The sequence below is a fragment of the Anomaloglossus baeobatrachus genome, chromosome 5 (assembly GCF_048569485.1).
Source record: "Anomaloglossus baeobatrachus isolate aAnoBae1 chromosome 5, aAnoBae1.hap1, whole genome shotgun sequence".
In the NCBI taxonomy this organism is placed as follows: domain Eukaryota; kingdom Metazoa; phylum Chordata; class Amphibia; order Anura; family Aromobatidae; genus Anomaloglossus; species Anomaloglossus baeobatrachus.
In genome coordinates this window covers 190,612,357-190,633,465 of record NC_134357.1, presented here as the reverse complement: position 1 = coordinate 190,633,465, position 21,109 = coordinate 190,612,357, and the positions used below count along the sequence as shown (strand labels likewise).

General features: G+C 43.7%; 1 protein-coding gene across 6 annotated transcripts in view; it reads left to right on the top strand.

Moving 5' to 3' along the window:
• The window catches only part of ZMIZ1 (zinc finger MIZ-type containing 1), a 553,945-nt gene that overhangs the window by 371,910 nt on the left and 160,926 nt on the right, over positions 1-21,109 (top strand). For all 6 annotated transcript variants that reach the window (XM_075349063.1, XM_075349058.1, XM_075349062.1 and 3 more), the window contains one exon: positions 16,653-16,764. In XM_075349063.1, coding sequence (XP_075205178.1) covers positions 16,705-16,764 — 60 coding nt within the window. In that variant the 5' untranslated portion in view covers positions 16,653-16,704. The remainder of the gene's footprint in view (positions 1-16,652; positions 16,765-21,109) is intronic.

Below are 21,109 nucleotides of genomic sequence, written 5' to 3'. Positions count from 1 at the left end.
AAAAGTTACGGCTCTTGGAAGAAGGGGAGCAAAAAACAAAAACGCAAAAACGGAAAGTGGCCCGGGGCTGAAGGGGTTAAAACCAGTTTCTTTACACCTTGTTTCTATTTGGGCCCCTTCCTCGTTTTGCTGCTTGCAGATTGAATATACACTGTGCACCGTTCAATAGTCACAAAGCCAACCATTGCATGAATAGGTGTCCATACTTTTGACTGGTACGGTAGTTACCTTAGAGCAGGGGTGGGCAATTAATTTTCCCATGGGGCCGCATGAAAAATTGGGATGGTTTTAGAGGGCCAGACTAATATAAGTAACTCAGTTCTACCCAATACTGTATATAGTATATATACTATCCCTTCATAAACAATAAGTTAAACCATACAAAGATTCAATGAAAATATGGAGGTCAGTGGGGGGCATAGACATTACTGGGGTCAGTGGGGGGCATACACATTACTGGGGTTAGTGGGGGGCATACATATTATTGGGGTTAGTGGGGGGCATACATATTACTGAGGTCAGTAAGTGGCATAGACATTACTGGGGTCAGTAGGGGGCATACACATTACTGGCGCCTGTGGAGCTTACATACTGACCGTGGTAGCCACTGGAGCATACATACTGTCCGTGGTGGCCATTGGAGCATACATACTGACAGTGGTGGCCAGTGGAGCATACATACTGACAGTGGTGGCCAATGGGGCATACATACTGACCGTGGTGGCCAGTGGAGCATACATACTGACAGTGGTGGCCAGTGGGGCATACATACTGACTGTGGTGGCCAGTGGGGCATACGTACTGACAGTAGTGGCCAGTGGGGCATGCATACTGACAGTGGTGGCCAGTGGGGCATACATACTGACAGTGGTGGCCAGTGGGGCATTCATACTGGCCCTGGGGTTGCTGAGGGCACAGGTAGGCAGCACTGCAGCAGCAGAGCCTCAGGGCTCCTCTGGCTGCCTTCTCAGAGTCCCCTGTGTGTCTGCTTCTTCTATTGCAGGCACATGGGAGACCTAAGAAGACACAAGTGCTGCTCCCCTGCTTTCCTCTCCTGCAGGCACACTGCTCTTCTCTCCTGCAGGCACACTGGTCTCTCCCTGCTGCTACTGGTGCACATTACCTCAGTTGCAGTTTGAAGTGGTCGCTGTGCAGATGAGCCGATCACATGTTAAGATACTGGGTAGAGAGAACAGGCAAAGGGGGCGTGGCCAGCATCGACGGAGCAGCAAGAGGGGACAAGGAAGGCATCCAAGGAGTGTGTGTGACCAACATTGAGGTGGTGGGGACGACAGCAAAAGGGGCGGGGCTAGCAGCATAGATGCCATGGAAGGCATCCAGAGAGTGTGACCAGCATCCAGAGGGGGCAAGACTGGCAGCAAGACGGGGTGTAACCGCGAGAGTGGGGGCGTGGCAGCTGCTTATCACTGCACTGCAGGATACATTGCTCCCGGCAGTGAAAGCAGGGCTGAGGCATAAAATCGTAGTTCAGGCCACGCCTCCAACTCTCAGCAAGACGGGCGGGCTGGTCACAGACCGTAGGCTATATGGAGAGAAGGTATGCACACCAGTGACTATGTAAGGGGAATATATGAAAAGCAGAAACTGCTGTGTGAATACTGACATGAAAAATCCATATGTAAGAGTGAAAGTATGAAAAATGAAATCTGCATTACTGCCATGAATATATTAAGAAAGAGAAATTTAGCTATTGAATTGATCAATGCAACAAAGCCCCAACACTACGCCAAAGTATTTCTCTACGTTGGGGTCCCTAGCTAGTGTGTGTCCTCTCATGCAGTTAAAAACCTTACCGTGTATGGGACCCCAACATAGAGAAATACTTTGGCGTAGTGTTGGGGCTCTGTTGCATTGATCAATTCAATAGCTAAATTTCTCTTTATTAATATATTCATGGCAGTAATGCAGATTCCATTTTTCACATTTTCATTCTTACATATAGCTATTGGATTTTTCATGTCAGTATTCACACAGCAGTTTCTGCTATTACATATATTCCCCTTACATAGTCACTTGTGTGCATACTTTATCTCCATATAGTGTAGATTTTTTAGGTTTTTGCACCCAGTTCAGACTCAGAATTGTGTTCCAGACGTTATTTTTTGACAGACCGTAGGCTGGCCGGATCTGGCCCGCGGGCCGCCCCTTGCCTGGGTCAGCTTTAGAGCATGCTCTCAAAAAGCTGATTTGCTTTAGATTTTTCAACATTGAATCACACTCTCTTATGTTGTTGCTTTTTTTTTGGGGGGTGGGGGGGACTACAGATACCAACCTTTCACATTGCCAAGGGTGATATAGTTCTGTAAAAATATGGCCCTGTTGCAGATTATCAAATTCATACCGAATGTAATAGCCACATAGAAATTTTCAGCAATGCACAGATGAGACCTGGTACTGTAATAAAAAAATCCGCAACAAATACACAATGGGCGTTGTGCCTTTTACATGGTGGTGAAGTCGACCTGCTCGCGTTTGGAGGAATCCTCCAGCTTCACTGTAGACATATTATTATTCGAACCTTTTTGTATGAATTGTGCTTCACCCTCGTAGATACATGCACATCCTGCGACTTCTTGCTATAGTTTTTTAGCCTATTTATCAACAAGCCCAGCTAATGGTAATTTCTCCGTACTGCATTACTTTTTTGTGGTTTGTGCCTATCCTTTTAAGCTATAAATCCACTACTTTGTGAAGTGACATAAGTACTGAATCCGACTCCTCTCCTCTGCAGAAGATAAAGTTGCTTACTTGCTGGGTGTAAGGAGACCCCTGGTGTTTCTTTTCTTCACAAACTACACGTGTTAATTGGTAGAAATATGACTCGTTACTTTGCTTTCATCTTTGAGTACTGCTTCATACACTTGAGAGTAAACCAATGAATTACAACATGATTACACGATAGTACCTAATTAATTAACTCTGTAATTAATATGCAACTGCCTCTTCTCTAAAGCTGCTTGTATACAAATACACTGCTCTAGTAAACCTCAGGCTGGTCTTGGGCCTCATTCACACCTCCACTTTTCACATACATGTTCCCTCAGTGTTTTTCATCATAGGCTATGTTACCTTTCACGTGTCCACGTTTTTTGTGGACCGTTTCACACGCACACTAACCAAACAGGTGAAAATCTGATCCCACACTCTGATGGAAATATTGTTTTCTTGAAGGAGGCTTTAGGCTATGTTTACACACTGTATTCTTTATCTATTTTTTTTTTTGTATCAATTCTCACTAAATGTTTTAAAATCGCCATGTTTTTATCACGTTTTTGGAAATTTACAGCAAATAAAAAGTACGTCATGTGAACACGGCCTTAGAGGATTGTCTGGTGTAATAAGAACATGTCTTGGTGCCATTAAGTTATTTTCTCGAATAGGTTTTCTGGCTTGAACGCCACCTTCCAACTCATTTTTTAGAAACCTCTGGTCTCTTCCTTTTCCTTGTTCATGTGTCCTCGCTCCCTAGTTCCTACTGCTTCCATCTGCTTTATTATTCTACGCTGTGTTACTCATACCAGTTTTAATCCCCCTCCTATGTCTCTTACTGCTGCCCCCTCCAAGTCTGCTGCTCAGAAGTGATTTGCAATTCTTCATACTATATTAGAGGTCTTAGCTCTGGTCTGAAACATGGGTCATTCCTTCCCCGTGTTTTATTTTGCTGGATATTGAGGTCTGAGCTCTAGTCTAACCAAACAAATATATACAATTGAATTGTTCCAGATAGATTTGCAAGGAGGAACTTTCAGGCATAAATTGAAATGGGAGGGGGACATGCGTGACTTGCATCTTGGCGGTTCTCTTTATTACATCTCAACGGGTGCTCTACTGCCAATACAGTCTAATGTGTCACACACAAGGGAGCAGGTAACTATAGACCCACAGGATGCTTTCACTCTGATGGAATCATGGTACATTGAATTGTTGTCTGTGGTTAGGGAAGATCCCTCAGAACTGGAAAATACAATTTTAGTTTGCTTGGAAAGGGTTAACTGGCCTGGGTTATTGAAGAGACCTGGAGATGATGGAAGAATTGTGGTTCACCTCTTTCTGAGAGGGGCCTTAGATTTGTGAGGTCAAGGCAGGCGTTAGTGGCTGGTTGTGCCTGCTCTGCCTGCTTTTTGGTATGGATCACTTACTTGGAGCTGTTACTACTGTTTGAGGATCTCATTTGCATGCAGGGTATTTTTAATAAACTAATAGATCAGTTAACTTTGCTGAGGGACTCTGTTTGTTCATCTGCCTGCATCTGCGGAGCCTTGGAAAGTGAGTGCATATTGGGTGGGAGGGCTGGATATGAGAGCAGGAGGGGGAACTTGTGGCAGTAGTGGAGAATTCAGCCACGAGACGACAGCTATACTATTAGTAAAGCTTGGCTGTGGTACGGTACCTACAAAGGATAAACTTGTAAATGTGCGCATTATACTGAGAGCTGCTGATATCTTACACTCCTATGGGAAACAGGCTGGATTCAACTATTAAATAGATGAAACATTAGGTTTACTGATGCTTTTACCATGAGCCTCATTCATCAAAACCAGATCAAAAGTTGTCCTTTAGTTCATAACAACTAAGAGGTGCAAAATACCGTAAGTCTAATAGGAGAAAGCATTTTATTATTGTGGGTCAAAGCATCATGTTTGAGAAGATCTGACTTGCGATCTGATTTGTTTGTTTGCATTTTGCTTTTTTTTGTGTTTCTTTTGTCACTGAATAGAGGAGGATATATATTTCTATACAGGCTACTAAGGGACTCCTGGCTTACATGACATTCGCCACAATAGGTGTAGTCAAAGTCACATATACTGGCCAAATACTGCTCAGTAATGGGGACTGATGTGCTGATCAGACCCTGTATGGGACCTCAAGACCTTATCACAGCACAGTCAGTCACTGTAATGCATATGCCCAAGGCATCCATAGCAGTCTGTGTTAATTGTACTGGCAACTCCATTTTCATGGGAAGTGGCAGGTCTCATCAGGTGTTCACATGCGGCATCTTTTTTGTCAGTGCATCTAAAATGCACCAAAAACACACCGCGACAAGAACGCATCAAAAACGCAATGCGTTTTTGATGCGTTTGTACCGCGTTTTGCCCAATGCGTTTTTAAGTCAAATCTGTTGACTGGAAGGGCTCAAAAACACTGTAAAAATGCAAAACAGAATTGACATGTTGCATCTTGGGTGCATCTTTAAAAACGCAGCCAAGATGCAGCCAACAAAAGATGCACAGTGTGGACAGCAAAATAAAAATCTCATAGTCTGTGCTGGGAGAAGAAAATGTGTGCATTTTGATGTGTCTTTGTGATCTCAAAAAGGCAGCAAAAATGCCCTGTGTGAACTTAGCCTAGTCTTATGGTCGCCTAACATTCTCAGGGAGAATAACTGTGTAATACAGTACCACTCCAAGCCACCATTGTGTTGTCCAGATATCTGTAATATTGTGCCCTGAAGCTTAATGAGGCCCAATATTCTCCTTTGGTCTATACTACTACAGACCTGTGATAGTTGAGACCCTGTTGATTTTTGCATTGGGGCCCACAAGATTCAAGTTATGTCACTGCCAATAGCTTCTCTACGTTTGAGGCTGGTATCTCACAAACTGCTCGGCTTGTGCGTCTGATGAGATCCCACATCTAAAATGTCACAGCTGTTTTCCATTGGATCCTTAGAAATGTGTTGCTAATGGCTTATCTAATGTTATTGGCCAAATCTTTTCTCCAAAACTCTATAGGCATCAACAAAAGGCAAGCCATTAGCAATCAATTGCTAATGGTGCAGCAGAAAGCCAATGTAACCTTTCGGAGGCGGCATCTCAAGCACTATGCGTGACATAAACCTTACGGTCTTATTTTTTTACTCTAATTAAGATTAGTAGTTATTCTCCACTGATGGTTTATATTCTCTGTATTGTTTCTTTTTAGTGCTACATTTGAGCAGATTTTCCACCCAGTTTAAAAAATGATAAAGAGCTGTACTTCACATTGTCAAAGTCCCCAAACCCGCTGCCTGTGTATTGGCCACACTGCCTGTCTACTTCCCTTAAACACAGCTACAGATGTGTGTGGTGATGAACCAATTTCTGTGCTTCACTGATATTCCTCCCAAAGGGAAGGATCGGGAGAATCGCACAAGCTGTTCTCCCTCCTGTGTGTGATTTCTGAAAGGTGCAACTCAAATGAACTCTTTGTATGCCAGAAAGGGAGATAGTGTATATAATTCTCTGCCCGAGGACACAAGCCCCTCTGTCTGTTCTCCTCGTTACAGAAAAAAATCAATTTATTTTCCAGAATAAAAAAATGGAAATTTGACGAAGAATCAGGAGTGCTAGAAAGGTGTCTCACGTTATAGATGGTGACTATAATCTAGCGCATTGTGTCTTCTTTGGTCCTTTTGGTTTTGTCCCTCGTTTCCCTTTTCTTCGTTAATCTTTGTTTTCAGATGTTGCTTTTTTTCTAATCTGAAGTGCAGTACACCACTTTAGTGACGTTTGCTCTTTCGGACTACTCGATTAAATCTCTCTATTGATAGGGCATCACTCATTATTAATAGAACATATTCCCTCTGTCTTCTCATCCCTAATTTTCTAATCTGTTGAGGTTTTTTATTCCCATCACTTCCTCCTTAAACTGCACTTTCCCTCCCCTTCCTTTTATGTCTCCTTATTTCTTCATGGTTTAAGAACAGTTTTTTTTCCTGAGTGCCTGTCAGTGTGTTTGACTGCTGTTCCTAAGCTCTCTGTTTGCAAGCCCTGGAGGTGTGAAAGATGGCAGGGAATGGGAGATAGTTAATCAATAACCACAAGGTCAGACAGACAGTGTCAGCTTTAGTGCTCCCTGTTAGGAAGCAGCAGTGGAGGATTTGTAGGGACTTGTAAAGGCTTAAAGGAACATAGAGCAGGCTGTCTGGGCAGCGCAGTTTGAATTTTGCTTTGGTAGGTAATGGGGACATCTACTGGTGAGCAGAGCACAATGTACAGTCCTCAGCACTGCTTGTGGCTTTTCCCATAGATAGACATTAATTGTGTTCAAATAACTTTACGGAACAGTCACATTGAATGTTCCAACTTTTTTTTTTTTTACCAGTAAGATGGGATGAAGATGGAAAGATCAATCTCTTACCATCCACGGACGCATTGTCTTGGCATCAGGAGGGTTGTACTTTAGCAAAGTATGATTTTGAAATGTTTTACCTTGAATTTTACTGAGCAATTTAAATAGTGACAGACTGTTAAAACTAGAGCCTTAAAGTGACCACTCCCTCCTTATATACCCCAGCCTTAGTGCAACATATGTCCATAATTACAAGTATGGATTGTAGTCAGAGTGCATCAGTGGGATGCTAGAAAAATGATCAGCTTTCATGCCATTTTCTTTCCGGGTGTACAGTACATGTATACATTAAAGGTAATGGCTGCAGCTTTTTAATGCAAATGTTGTATCTCTCTTTCCATGGCCCCTGAAGGGGTAATAAATGTGATCCATAAGCTGTAACACAGGGTTAGTGTATCTATATATATAATTGCCTTATTCTGTCTGTCTGTCTGTCTGTCTTGCTCCAAAATTGTGTCCTTACGGTGACACAAAGCTGATTGGCCGCTGGGCTCGCCATGGCCCCGCCCCCCCGCACGGATTGGCCGCTCGCCCAGGCTGCGCCCCCACACGGATTGGCCGGCCGCTCGCCCAGACTCCGCCCCCCCACAGATTGGCCTCTCGCCCCGGCAACCTGCAGGCATTGGCAACTCGGCCATGCCCCGCCCCCCTCACGCAATGCACGCTAGCTCTGGCCCCGCCCCCCCCACGCATTCCCCGAACCGACACTGTCACGGAGCCACGACTACCAGGTGAGTACTGTACCCCTGGGAGCCCACATCAGCGTACGCCGCCAAACCAGCCGACACATACCCTCGCATTGCTGGGGCTGGCCAGCGTATGCTGGTGTGGGCTCCCGTGCGAGCGGGGGACGAGATACGCTGGTAACCATGGTAGCATAGTTACCAGCGCATCAAGGTCCTGCAGCGGCGGAAAATACACACGCACATAACAGCACACACACACACATATACACACACACACATACACACACACACATCAGATCACACTCACTCTCACACACACCTCACACACACATCACATCGCATCCACACATCAAGGTCCTGCAGCGACGGAACATACACACACGCACACACATAACAGCACACACACACACACATACACACACACACATCAGATCACACTCACTCTCACACACACATCACACACACACATCACACACACATCACATCGCATCCACATACTCACAACATCCTGGGATATCGCTTGCTTCTCGGCGGCGATACTGTGCTGTGAGCTTCCAGGACCTGCCGGAGGATCACATGGCCAGAAGCATGTGGTATCTCCGGATGTTGTGAGTATGAGCGCGTATGTGCAATATCGTCAATGTGTGTGTGTGAGTGTATGCGATCGGGTGTGTGTGAGTGTATGCGTGTGTGTGAGTGTATGCAATCGGATCCTTGAGTGTCGGCAGAGGAGCACAGCGTGCTGGAGGAGGCTGGGAGGAGAGAGGCTGATCCTGGGGAAGGCTGGGATGGGGAGGCTGAGAGAAGAGAGGCTGATGCTGGGGGAGGCTGAGGCTGGGGTAGGCTGGGAGGAGAGAGGCTGATGCTGGGGACCGAAAAGGCTGATGCTGGGAGGAGACAGGCTGATGCTGGGGGAGGCTGAGGCTGGGGTAGGCTGGGAGGAGAGAGGCTGATGCTGGGAGGAGAGAGGCTGATGCTGGGAGGAGAGAGGCTGATGCTGGGAGGAGAGAGGCTGATGCTGGGAGGAGAGAGGCTGATGCTGGGAGGAGAGAGGCTGATGCTGGGAGGAGAGAGGCTGATGCTGGGAGGAGAGAGGCTGATGCTGGGAGGAGAGAGGCTGATGCTAGGGACAGAAAAGGCTGATGCTGGGAGGAGAGAGGCTGATGCTGGGGACAGAAAAGGCTGATGCTGGGATGAGAGAGGCTGATGCTGGGATGAGAGAGGCTGATGCTGGGGACAGAGAGGCTGATGCTGGGATGAGAGAGGCTGATGCTGGGGACAGAGAGGCTGATGCTGGGGACAGAGAGGCTGATGCTGGGGACAGAGAGGCTGATGCTGGGGACAGAGAGGCAGATGCTGGGGACAGAGAGGCTGATGCTGGGGACAGAGAGGCTGATGCTGGGGACAGAGAGGCTGATGCTGGGGACAGAGAGGCTGATGCTGGGGACAGAGAGGCTGATGCTGCGGGTAGAGAGGCTGATGCTGCGGGTAGAGAGGCTGATGCTGCGGGTAGAGAGGCTGATGCTGCGGGTAGAGAGGCTGATGCTGCGGGTAGAGAGGCTGATGCTGCGGGTAGAGAGGCTGATGCTGCGGGTAGAGAGGCTGATGCTGCGGGTAGAGAGGCTGATGCTGCGGGTAGAGAGGATGATGCTGGTGCAGCATGGGGGATGGAGCACGATGGGGGGTGCGCAGCATGGCGGATGGAGCACGTTTGGGAGTGCGCAGCATGGCGGATGGAGCACGTTTGGGAGTGCGCAGCATGGCGGATGGAGCACGTTTGGGAGTGCGCAGCATGGCGGATGGAGCACGTTTGGGAGTGCGCAGCATGGCGGATGGAGCACGTTTGGGAGTGCGCAGCATGGGAGATGGAGCACGATGGGGGGTGCGCAGCATAGGGGATGGAGCACGATGGGGAGTGCGCTGCATGGGGGATGGAGCACGATGGGAAGTGCACACCTCCCCCCAACGCACGCACGCACGCGCGCACTGCACAACACACCACACACACACACTGGGAACCACAAACAACTGCCCTACACAGACACCCACACACACATACAACGCTGCACACACACAACACCCAACACACAAACACCGCGGCACACACACAACACCCAACACACAAACACCGCGGCACACACAAATATAAGCACATACCGCACAGCACACACATTGCACAAAATATACCTCCCCCCAAAACACACCACACACACACAAACCGCGCAACACACACACAACGCGACAGACACACAGCGCTCCACAAACAACGCAACACACGCACAACACCGCTCTCACCCCCCGTCACACCCAGACAACACCCAGAACATGCACAGCGCCCTACACAAACACTTGGTAACTACACACAACAACATCTATATATATATATAATAAAAATCATACATGAACTACACAATATGTAAATTCTAGAATACCCGATGCGTAGAATCGGGCCACCTTCTAGTATGTAATAACTTCCTTAGTCCAGTGTACAAATACTATAATAATACTATATGGAGGACTCTAGGGGACTCATAATAGCATATAAAAGACTATATAGAGGACTATGTGGCGCCCATAATACTATATGGAGGACTATGTGGGGCCCTAATACTATATGGAGGACTCTATGGGGCCCATAATATTTTATATAGAAGACTATGTGGGATCCATAGTAATGTATGGAGGACTATGTGGGACCTATTATTCTGTATAGAGGACTATGTGGGGCACATTACACTGTACGGAGGACTATGTGGGGCTTACAGCTAAGGTGGCCTGCAATTTTATCCAAATTTTCAATTTTGACCTCTGTGTATTTGAGTTTTACATTCTCTCTCTTTCTCTCTCTCTCTCTTTCTCTCTCTCTCTCTCTCCATACAAGTAAAATATATCTTTGTACCGTTTTATTTATCTCTCTCCATAGCGTGATAATCTGTATTTACTAGCAACTGATATATTATAAAGTTTTTTTTTATCGACTGTACAATTGATTTACGTTTTTTCTTTTTATAAAATAATGATTAACTCTTTCAGGATACCATAGTCTTGCTTCTCCTACCACTCTGACACTCTTTAGTCTCTTATTTGCTGGCTCCTCTCCTCTTGGTGTTCTTCAGGGTTCAATCCTAGGCACCCACCTCTTCCCTCTCCATACATATATACTACTATAAAATATATGCATGGAGAGGGATCAGCTGCCTCTAACATCATGACCTTCTTTATTTGAAGCTTTTTCAAGACTGAACTTCCTCTCTATTAATCTATCTAAACTTGATTTTTTCATTTCAGTATGTGGTACTACCATAAAGTTTTGCCAGCATGCCTGTTTTGTCTCTCATCTTTCAATCTCTCCCAATGTCTAGTCACTTACATGCTCTTGTCACCTGCACCCCCCAAACCTCTCCAAAGTATACCCTTTCCTTACTATTTAAACAACAAAAACTTTTACTGTCCCTGTGATTCATTCTTGTCTTAACGACTGCAACTTGCTTTTAATCGGTCTTCCCTTTACTAACATTTTCTCTATATAATCTGTTCTGAAAAGAAAAGAAAGCCTCATATTTTTGTTTAGCCACTACACAGATTCCTCCTCCAGTTGCCAGCCAGTGCACTGGTTGCCCATCTGTTATAGCATGCACTATAAACTTATCAATTTTGCCAACAAAGCTCTTTAGAGTGCTTGAACCACCCTACATCACCTCCGTCAGCTCATCTTGGTCTACCATCCTACATGTGCTCCCTGTTCTGATAATGATCTAAGACTAATATTCTCCAAACCGCTCATATCTGGCTTCAGTGAGCTGCATCAATTCACTATCCCAGTTTGGTTAACTCACAATGTCCACATTTTTAAGTGTGATCTAAAAATCTTTTTATATAGGCCTTTCACATCACTTTACGACTCTAAATTCTCTCACTTTCTGTCTTCCTACATTCTTTAATCTGATGAATAATTAATCTACACACTCATTACCGTATAAGGGTCATGCGCATGTAACTGCAGAATATTCTGCAGCGATTAGACAGCACATGTGCGCATCAAATCGCTGCAGAGAGACTGCATAATGGATGCAGTTTTTTTGTATAAAAAAGGTGATTTCATGCGCTCGAGATGTTGCCTCCACCATAGACAGAGTGGGAGCTGCATCCATAGCGCACGGAATAATTGACATGCTCATTTTATGAATGCATGGATTTGGGTCAAAATTTTAGCACCCAAATCGCTGCGTTCATAAAAGCAATGTGCGCATGTCTCATGCACAATCTTCATAGATTGTGCAGGGGACGCAGGACGCATGCATTTACACTGCAGTGTAATACTCAGCGTAAATGCATGTGAGTACGCAACGTGCGCATGAGCCCTTAAGCACTTCATATGTTTATACTAAATACTGGCTGATGACCAGATTATGCAGCTCTATATGAATATCCTTATTGTAAAAGATGGCTGGATCATACTATACAAGCATGTTTTACTTTTTGCGTCTCCATGCGAGCAGGGCCCGCACTTATCTTGTTGAGCTATTTAATTATGTGTTGCTCTGTAATGTCTACAATTCAGGGGGTGCATGTACAAATAGCAAAGTGCTGCAAAAAATGTTGGCGCTATAGAAATTAAAATGATTACTCTCATGACAGTGAATTTTTATACTCTCGGCTACATGCCCATTTTTGTTTGCATAAGCAATTCTGATAAGATTCCAGCTTACAGCTATTTGTTCACCTACAAGTATTTTTTTTTTTTAGGCTGTGTGCACACGTTGCAGTTTTATCATTTGTTTGTGTTTTTGAGGACAAACGTGTCACAAAACCTGAAGGGAATCCTGATGTCAGCAGTCAATGAGAATCCTGAAGTGTCATGCACACGTTGAGACTTGCAGATTTGGTGCAGAAAATAATCTGTAGTATGTCATTGCTTTAGGTGCTTTTGCAGCGTTTTTTTTTTAACCCATTGACTTCAATGAAGTCAGTCAAAAAATGTTTTAAAAACACATGTATAAAAAAGATTGCTGATTTGCTACAAAATTGCTGCAGTTTTATAGCGTTTTTGCTTAATTTTTTGCATGCATTATTATCTATTTGGCCTCACTGTCGATATGAGTGTGAAATGCCCCGAATGTGCACATGCATATGGTACTTATTCTCCTGCATTGTTTACAGGTGTACTAAATATATTATAATGGTTATGTGTGGCTTTTATTTGATTTTGAGCCTCTTCCCGATTGCTCTGGTGCATTGGCAATTGGGATATTGGTAGTTGGGGTTTATGTCAGCTATGTAGTTTCAGCTGGCATCAAGCCCTGGCGTTAGTAATGGACTAGTTTCTATCAGACACCTCCAGTAAAAAGAAAAAACCCACACAAAAAATACTGTGTTTTTTTTTTTTGTTTTTTTTTTTTTTTAGTAAACACTCCCCTACACTTTACCTGGTTCACCATTTTATAAAACAAACCCTCAAAGACATAAAAAGAGAAAACAAAAACAAGACCCTGTCCCTTCGTTCACCAGTTTATTGAAAAGCAAAGTTCCCAGGTCTGATGTAGTCCCGGGGTTCCCACAACATTCCTCGATTACGTAGCTCAAATGAGCGGTGATGTCAGGAACGTTGTGAGAACTGTGCTTTCTAATAAATTAGACAGTGCCTTGTTTTTGTTTCTCACTTTGTCCTTCAGATATTCACTTCTTTGGATTCCCTGGACTATAATGGTGAACCAGGAAAAGTGCGGGGAAGTGTTTATGTCAAAAGGTATAAAAAAATTTGCATTCCACTCAGATCAATGTTACTCTATGGGACCACTCCCATGAGCGGTTTTGTTCTCAGCCCTAATCGGACCGAGAAAACAATCGCAGCATGCTGCGGATGGAATCCAATTTATTTTCTCATGCACCAAGTCTATGGGTGCGAGAGAAACATTGCATTGCACTCGCATTACAGCGTAGTGCAGTGCGATATACGCATCAGCTGGAAATGGAGGAGATAGGGAGATTAGTCTCCCCCGCGCCTCCGCAGTGCCCGCCCTCTTCTCCGCGGCTATGCTGTGATCACAAGATCACATCACAATGGCATGACACTCGGCTTACACTACACCAGAGCGGGAGACGAGTGTCATGTGATGCATTCGCAGTAGTGCTTGTGAGGCCCCCCAGCCTAATAAAAATGCTTCTCCATTATAAATACCAGGGCTTGATGCCGAGACTGCACAGCTGACATCAACCCCAACTACCATTACCCTGATTGCCAACACAGCCGTGGCGAAGCGCCAGAGTTGATGCATATAATGTGATGTCACTTCTAGGGTGGCTGCAGTTTTTGTATTTTTAAGTTTAGGTCCAATAACCATGGACTTTTCCAGCCTGGTAATATCCGCTCACAGCTATTTGCTTTACCGTTTGCTGTTATCAAAAATAAGGGGGACACCACATCAGTTTTTAAGTTTATCTATCCTATCTATCTATCTATCTATCTATCTATCTATCTGTCTCTATAGCATTCATTGCTGTCCAAAACACAGGTAAAAAATGCATGAAGAAATACATTTAAAACACAGCAAAAACTCATGTTTTTGCTGCTGTGTTTTTCCCTGCCAAGTGATGCAGAAATGATGCAGAAATTTCTGCATCCAAATCTACGTGTGCACATAGCCTTATATTTGCAGCACATGCTAATGTTAGTTGATGACACCATACTACCTAGCCTCACATGAGGAAGGTTTATAGTGATCTGTATTTATACTAGAAGTAGTTTACTTGCCAAATGCAAAAATGCTTTTTGTAGCTGTACAGTGAGGCTGTGATGATTTCAGCTTGTGGCAGCACATCATATCCTGCCACTGAGGTCTGAAGGCTTGTTCATGTTAAACAGTGATGACACATTATTTACACCATGCCTAAATGTCAAGAATAATCAAATGTTAACTTGTTGGATGATCTATTATTGCATTCCCCTCTTTGTAATAGCATTCAATCCAGTGAGGGAATAAATATAATCCCCTAGAGTCAGAATACAGTGTTATCAGGGCATGGCACAGGCCGACCCTTTACACTAGAGGAATTCAGCGTCACAGAAACTTATAAAGAATATTTGTGTATTTCTCCCTAGTTGTAATCATATGTATAACATATACAGACTTGCTAATTGTGGGAATGCAGTGAAAGCTTTAAAAAAATAAATAAATAGATAAACAAATATTTTCCTTTCTTAATTATTTTGATAAATGTATAAGACCTTAGTTTGTGTGGAGTTTTTCTGGATGCGTAGAAACTACCTAGTGCCGCCTGTTTAAAATGTAATCAATGTAAGCACTAGGAAAGGCACTAATGACAGAATGTGTAATAATAGTGGTCAAATTGTCTGTCGTGTTTTTCACTTTGTAAGGCTAAAGGCCTATTTAGACGGAGGCAGCCATGGACAGTAAATGACTGCTGATCGGCTACAATCAAACCAATCCTGTCCAGGACAGGCTGTGCACAAGTCTATGCGCCCAGGACGATCATTGATTTGATCATGCTGCGTGCATATCATTGTATTATCAGAACATGGCACTGGTGAGAACAGTCAATTTTAAGCTTTCTTAACCAGTGGAAAAAAAGCATTTCTAGGAACACTCATGCCTGATTAACAGCATGTCTAAATGGGCTCTAATCCACTGCTCATTCCAAGTATATGGAGGTGGTCCAACCAAGGACAACATCTGCAAGGACTTTGTATGTTTTCCCCGTATTTGCACTAGTTTTCTCCAGGTCCAGTTTCCTCCCACACCCCAAAGACAAATTATAGGGAATGTTGACTGTGAGCCTCGATGGGGATAGTGATGATTAGTGATGATGCAGTGTGTTATATAAGTGAGTAAAATAAATATAGTTATAGAATAATCAAAAACAGATTTTTGCGTCTGCCTATAGATGAGTTTAACGGATTAGACAATAAAGAGATTCTGTCAACATAACATGACTGATCAAATCAAGCAGTTTCCCAGTGCACACTACGCATGTCCAAACTGTCCGGTGCACGTTCCTACAGCCTTGTTTTGGAGCTCCGTCCACTCTATTAATTGATGACTTTGTTTTTAGAGGCGTCTGTGAAGAGCACAAATGGATAGAAAACAAGTAGAAGGGAAGGTGCACTGAATTGCTCTGCCACATCAAGCATGCACCAAGCGCCTATGCTAGGTTTGAGCAGTCATTTTTGTGCTGACGGACTCCCTGAAAAAGGTTGTCCTACTAGGAAAGACTATTAATAGTATACATCTTGGAGGTTTGCTATTTGCATGATGTTTATATAGTATGGCGTCACCTGATGTTCAGAGCATGTGCACATATTCCCACTGGTGAACACACATGCTCAGTGACTCTCCCCACAGTTCTTTCTCTGATCCTTTGTTCACTGCAGTACAGCCACTAGAATAAGCTTTCTACCAGTATGACCAGTATGTAGGAAAGGCTAGACCCTCAGCAGCAGTATGGCTGTATAGCTAAAAAGATTTCTTCTACTGGAGAACTAAGGGAGTGTGCATGGAATTAAAGAATGATGAAAAGGTGGATTTTTGGCTTAGAAATACCAGCTTACTTTAAAATAAAATTATTCTTCTAATAACCGGTACAAAGTGTAACTAACTGTTTAATATTTCATTTAATATTATTCATTTAGGTTATTTTTTAATACGCATTATTCCCTATACCATATTTTAATTTTACTTTTTGTTAGCTGTGGCCACCTTTTAAAAGAAAAAAGGAAACCCCAAAGGGAGTAGTAATGCAGGCATGTAATTATGTCTATGGGACTGTGATATGGCTATGAGTTTCAATTGTTGACCACTTGTCTTTCTCTTGTAGGTTTGAGCATCTTTCATGGCTTTCAGGTAGAAGCTGAGCGGACGTAGTCATAATGAACTCTATGGATAGGCACATACAGCAGACTAATGACCGTCTGCAGTGCATAAAACAGGTAGGTGAAGTTTAAATAGGTTAGACAATGATTGACTATAATACTATAGAGTGGCAAAGAACATTATGCAAGCCGCAAGATAGATAACTTATCAATGATGATTTATTATTGAGGATATTGCTGCTGCATACGTCAATGAAGAAGTTATACATGGCTCTTTATTTGGGATTGGTTTGTGGCCTAGCTGGCTCCTTTATATTTTAAAGATGTATAACTTCTAGAAAAAAATCCTGATACCTGTAGTAGTATTACGTGCATCTGTCTTTGGACAATTTAGGATTTAAATAGGAATTCTCAATTTTTTTTTACTTCAATAATACAAGTGAATATAAGAAAGTTTTTATGCCATTTTGAATTTTGAGCCATTTCTTCCCATCCCCTCCTATTTCCTTCCTAAACTAATCATTTACACTCTCGTACTGCTAGCATCCATTCTAAAAGACTAGATGGACCGAAGGAGGACCGAGAGAGACCTGGGCAAATACTGCTGATTCACCACTACACTGCTCAGTACTAGTGATGGGCAAACCCCCCCGATGTTCGTGTTCAGGAGACTCGCCCGAACTTTTTGTAAAATTCGAGTTCGGGTTCTATGAGAGCGCAAACTTGTGTCCGAACCCCCGAACTTGGACTTTACAGTTATGGGATGGGGCATCGGGGTCTGTAAAATAAAGAATTTAGTTAATAATAAACGTTGTCATGCTCCTGCGATGCATCCTGCAGCCTCTATCTCCCGGCTGCTTCTGCTTCCAGGTCCGATCATTAACTTCCGGGGTATTCACTGCACTGCTTGTTACTCAGCACTCTTTGGCTGTTTTCGGCCATGTTCGCGGTGACGTCAGAGTTCACCTGAGTCCATGAGCCGTGGACACGATTTGAACTTTGACTGTCACTGTGCGAGTCTCTTATTGGTATCACCCGACATGGCGCACACTCTCCTTACAGGAGCAGGTCGGCTGCATGTATTTCCATGCAGCTGAAGCGCTCCTGTCAGGAGAGTGTACGCCGTGCTGGGTGATACCCATGTGAGGCTCACAGGAGTCATATGCAAGTGGAATCATACCCGCAGTGTCAGCCTGCTTCTCGCTCTGTACAGGCGTTTTTCTGTACAGAGCAATGAAGCAGAGCTGACATTGCTCTACCTGTGGACTATGTCGGACAAAATAATTTTCTATAATAAAGAAGGAGTCTCTAAATGTTTTTTTTGTTTTTGTTTTTTTCTCCTAATAAAAAAAAAAATCTATGTGTTGTGTTTTTCTTTTTACTGTTTACTAGAAATTCATGGTGGCCATGTCTAATTTGCTGTGACACCATGAATTTCGGGCTTAGTACCAGCTGAGAATATAATGGAAATGGTGCTAAGAAACAATGCGCCATTTCCAGGGGCGGCTGTGAGCTGCAGAGAATCCAAGCCTCCAGCTGCCTGGTTTTACCTGACTAGCAATCAAAATACAGCGGGAGCCCATGCATTTAAAAAAAAATAAAAAAAAAAATAAAAAATGGGCTTCCCTGTATTTTGATTTCCAGCCAGGCAGATGGGAGTAGCAGCCTGCAGCCGTCCCCTTTATCGGCGCTGAGAATCAAAAATACAGCGGAGCGCTAAGTCATTTTTTTTCATTATTTATTTTTAGACTACTATATGTGTGAGGGACCGGACCCAATAGCCAATCTCAGATGCTGTCACGCAGAATGGGTGTCTGTGATCGGCTAGTGCAGTAACCTGGAATCTGCCCATATATTCTAGATACAAGAATGTATGGGCTGGCTTCAGGTTACTTCAGCAAGAAAAAAAAATATTTTATTAGACCTACAGAAGACATTTAGCACTCCATCTTTATTACCCAAAAACACCTAGGTTACTTACCGGTAGCCGGTTTTTCCAGAACCCATGACAGCACCACGTGATTATATGGGTGCTGTCATGGGTGAGGGGAAAACACCTAGGTTACTTACCGGTAGCCTGTTTTTCCAGAACCCATGACAGCACCCATATAATCACGTGGTGCTGTCATGGGTGAGAGGAAAAAATCCCTCCGACATAGTCCAAAGGCGGGCAAGCATCTTCAGCTCTGCTACAACTGTGCGAGAAAACAAACACAGGTCTGCTTACACACACTCATCTGAGAGCTGTCAGAGCTGAGGCTTGCGTATGACTTGTGCAAGTCTTGCATTGGTACCACCCGTCACGGCGCACACTCTCCTGACAGGAGCGCCTCAGCTGCATGGATATACATGCAACCGACTCGCTCCTGTAAAGGAGAGTGTGCGCATGTCGGGTGATAACGATATGAGACTCGCACAGTGACAGTCAAAGTTCAATCGAGTCCATGACTCATGGACTTGGGTGAACCCTGACATCACCGCAAACACGGCCGAAAAGAGCCGAAAACTGCCGAGTGACGAGCAGTGCAGTGAATACCACCGGAAGTTAATGATCGGACCCATAAGCAAAAGCAGGAAGGAGACAGAGTCTGCATGACGCGTTGCGGGAGCAGTAAGTATAATCATAATGTTTTTTTTACAAACCCTGGACCCGAACTGTAACACGAGCTTCCTAGGAAAACTCGTGTTCGGGATCGTGTGTACGAACACTATGTTTGGTACGGACCCCGAACTTTACAGTTCAGGTTCGCCCACCACTTTTCAGTACTGCTGTATAATGTCCTCCATGCTGCTGTTTTATCTAAGGGTATGCTACAGAGAGCTAGGAGAGCAGGCTCTCCTCATGTCTTTGTTTTCTGTAGATTTGCCACCTAATGGCAGCTAGACTCGAATCCGCTACCTCATGGACAAATGACCATTGGAGAGGAAGCCTACAGGTCACAAATCTGGTGAAAAATGGCAAACACAGCTTATGTATTGACCAGAAATACTGTCATTCTTCATTTTACCTAGTATTTCTATGAATGCAGGTGACTTTTCAAAATAAAAATGTACAAATGTAAAGCTAAATACTATATACAATTCATGCTACAATAGTTACAAAGTGAACTATGTAGATCCACCTCTGCAACCACTCATTCTGTTCTTCTGCGGGGATGGTGATGGGGGGGTTTACAGCGTGATATATGTAACAGTTTGAACTATACATGGCTAACTGTATCAAACAGTTTACATTAAAATAAGTCCATATTGAAAATATTTTAAGATATGTAACTGCATTTGAGTGTCCGAAAAAGAAAGTATGTTATGTACATTATGACTCTTCTAGATGTAAAATAAAAAGTTAATGGCGTTTCTCGGTTATCTAGAAAAAGGGCCGGCTGTGCGGAGCAGACAAATGTTAACTGCTTTTATTCTCTTAGGCTATGTGCCCACGTAGCGTATTTTCATGCGCTTACGCTGCGTTCTGCACTGCAGCTTAAATGCATGCGTCCTTTGTCCCCAGCACAATCTATGAAGATTGTGCCTAATCCATGCCCACGTGGCGTATTAGAACGCAGCGCTTTGGCTACTGCCGAAGCGCTGCATTCTAAAAAGCAACATGTCACTTCTTTCATGCGCTTTGGATGCAGGTCCCACTCTGTCTATGGGAGGGGCTGCATCCAGAGCTCATGAAATTGGCTTTTCATTCCGGACCATTTCTGCAGCTATTTGAAGCGCACGTGTGCTGTTCAAATCGCTGCAGAAATTTCTGCAGGGACAGAACGCAACGTGGGCACATAGCCTTAGTCTGTATGGGCCACGCTTTTATTCTCTTAGTCTGTGTGGGCCACAGTTACAGATTTCCAGCTCTAGACTTCAGGCAGATAGCACACATCCCAGAACATAGAAAACGCTGTCCATGTCCAAGTTTCAATCAGTTCACTCAGTCTCTTAATGAGTCATAGAAATTCACATGTGGCAAATTTGGGCTTTCTTCACTATAGCAGACAGAAATATTATACAGTGGAACCTTGGATTAAGAGTAACTTGGTTTGAGCGTTTTCCAAGACAAGCAAAGCTTTTCACACATTTGTAACTTTGTTTAAGAGCAATGATTTGCAATAAGAACAAATACTCAGTGTACACATCTGGTTCTGTCCTTTCACCGTGCTCTGATCCGCTCTGGAGGTAACTTTCTGTACATAAGTACTGTATACTGTACACCATTGTACAGTACAGTATATATACTATATAGCATATCTATCAATTTGCATTTGAGGATGCAGTATTGTACTTTCTTATTGATAACCAGTACAGCACGTTAATTGGACTGCACCTCCCGCACACCAACAATTCTTTTGTAAGCTAACGTGCTTTTTAATTTGTTTATATGCTTTTACAATTCTGTACAGTATTTTGTATTAGTGTACTGTAATAATGTTATATGAATACAGTACATTTTATATTACTGTAATAAGCT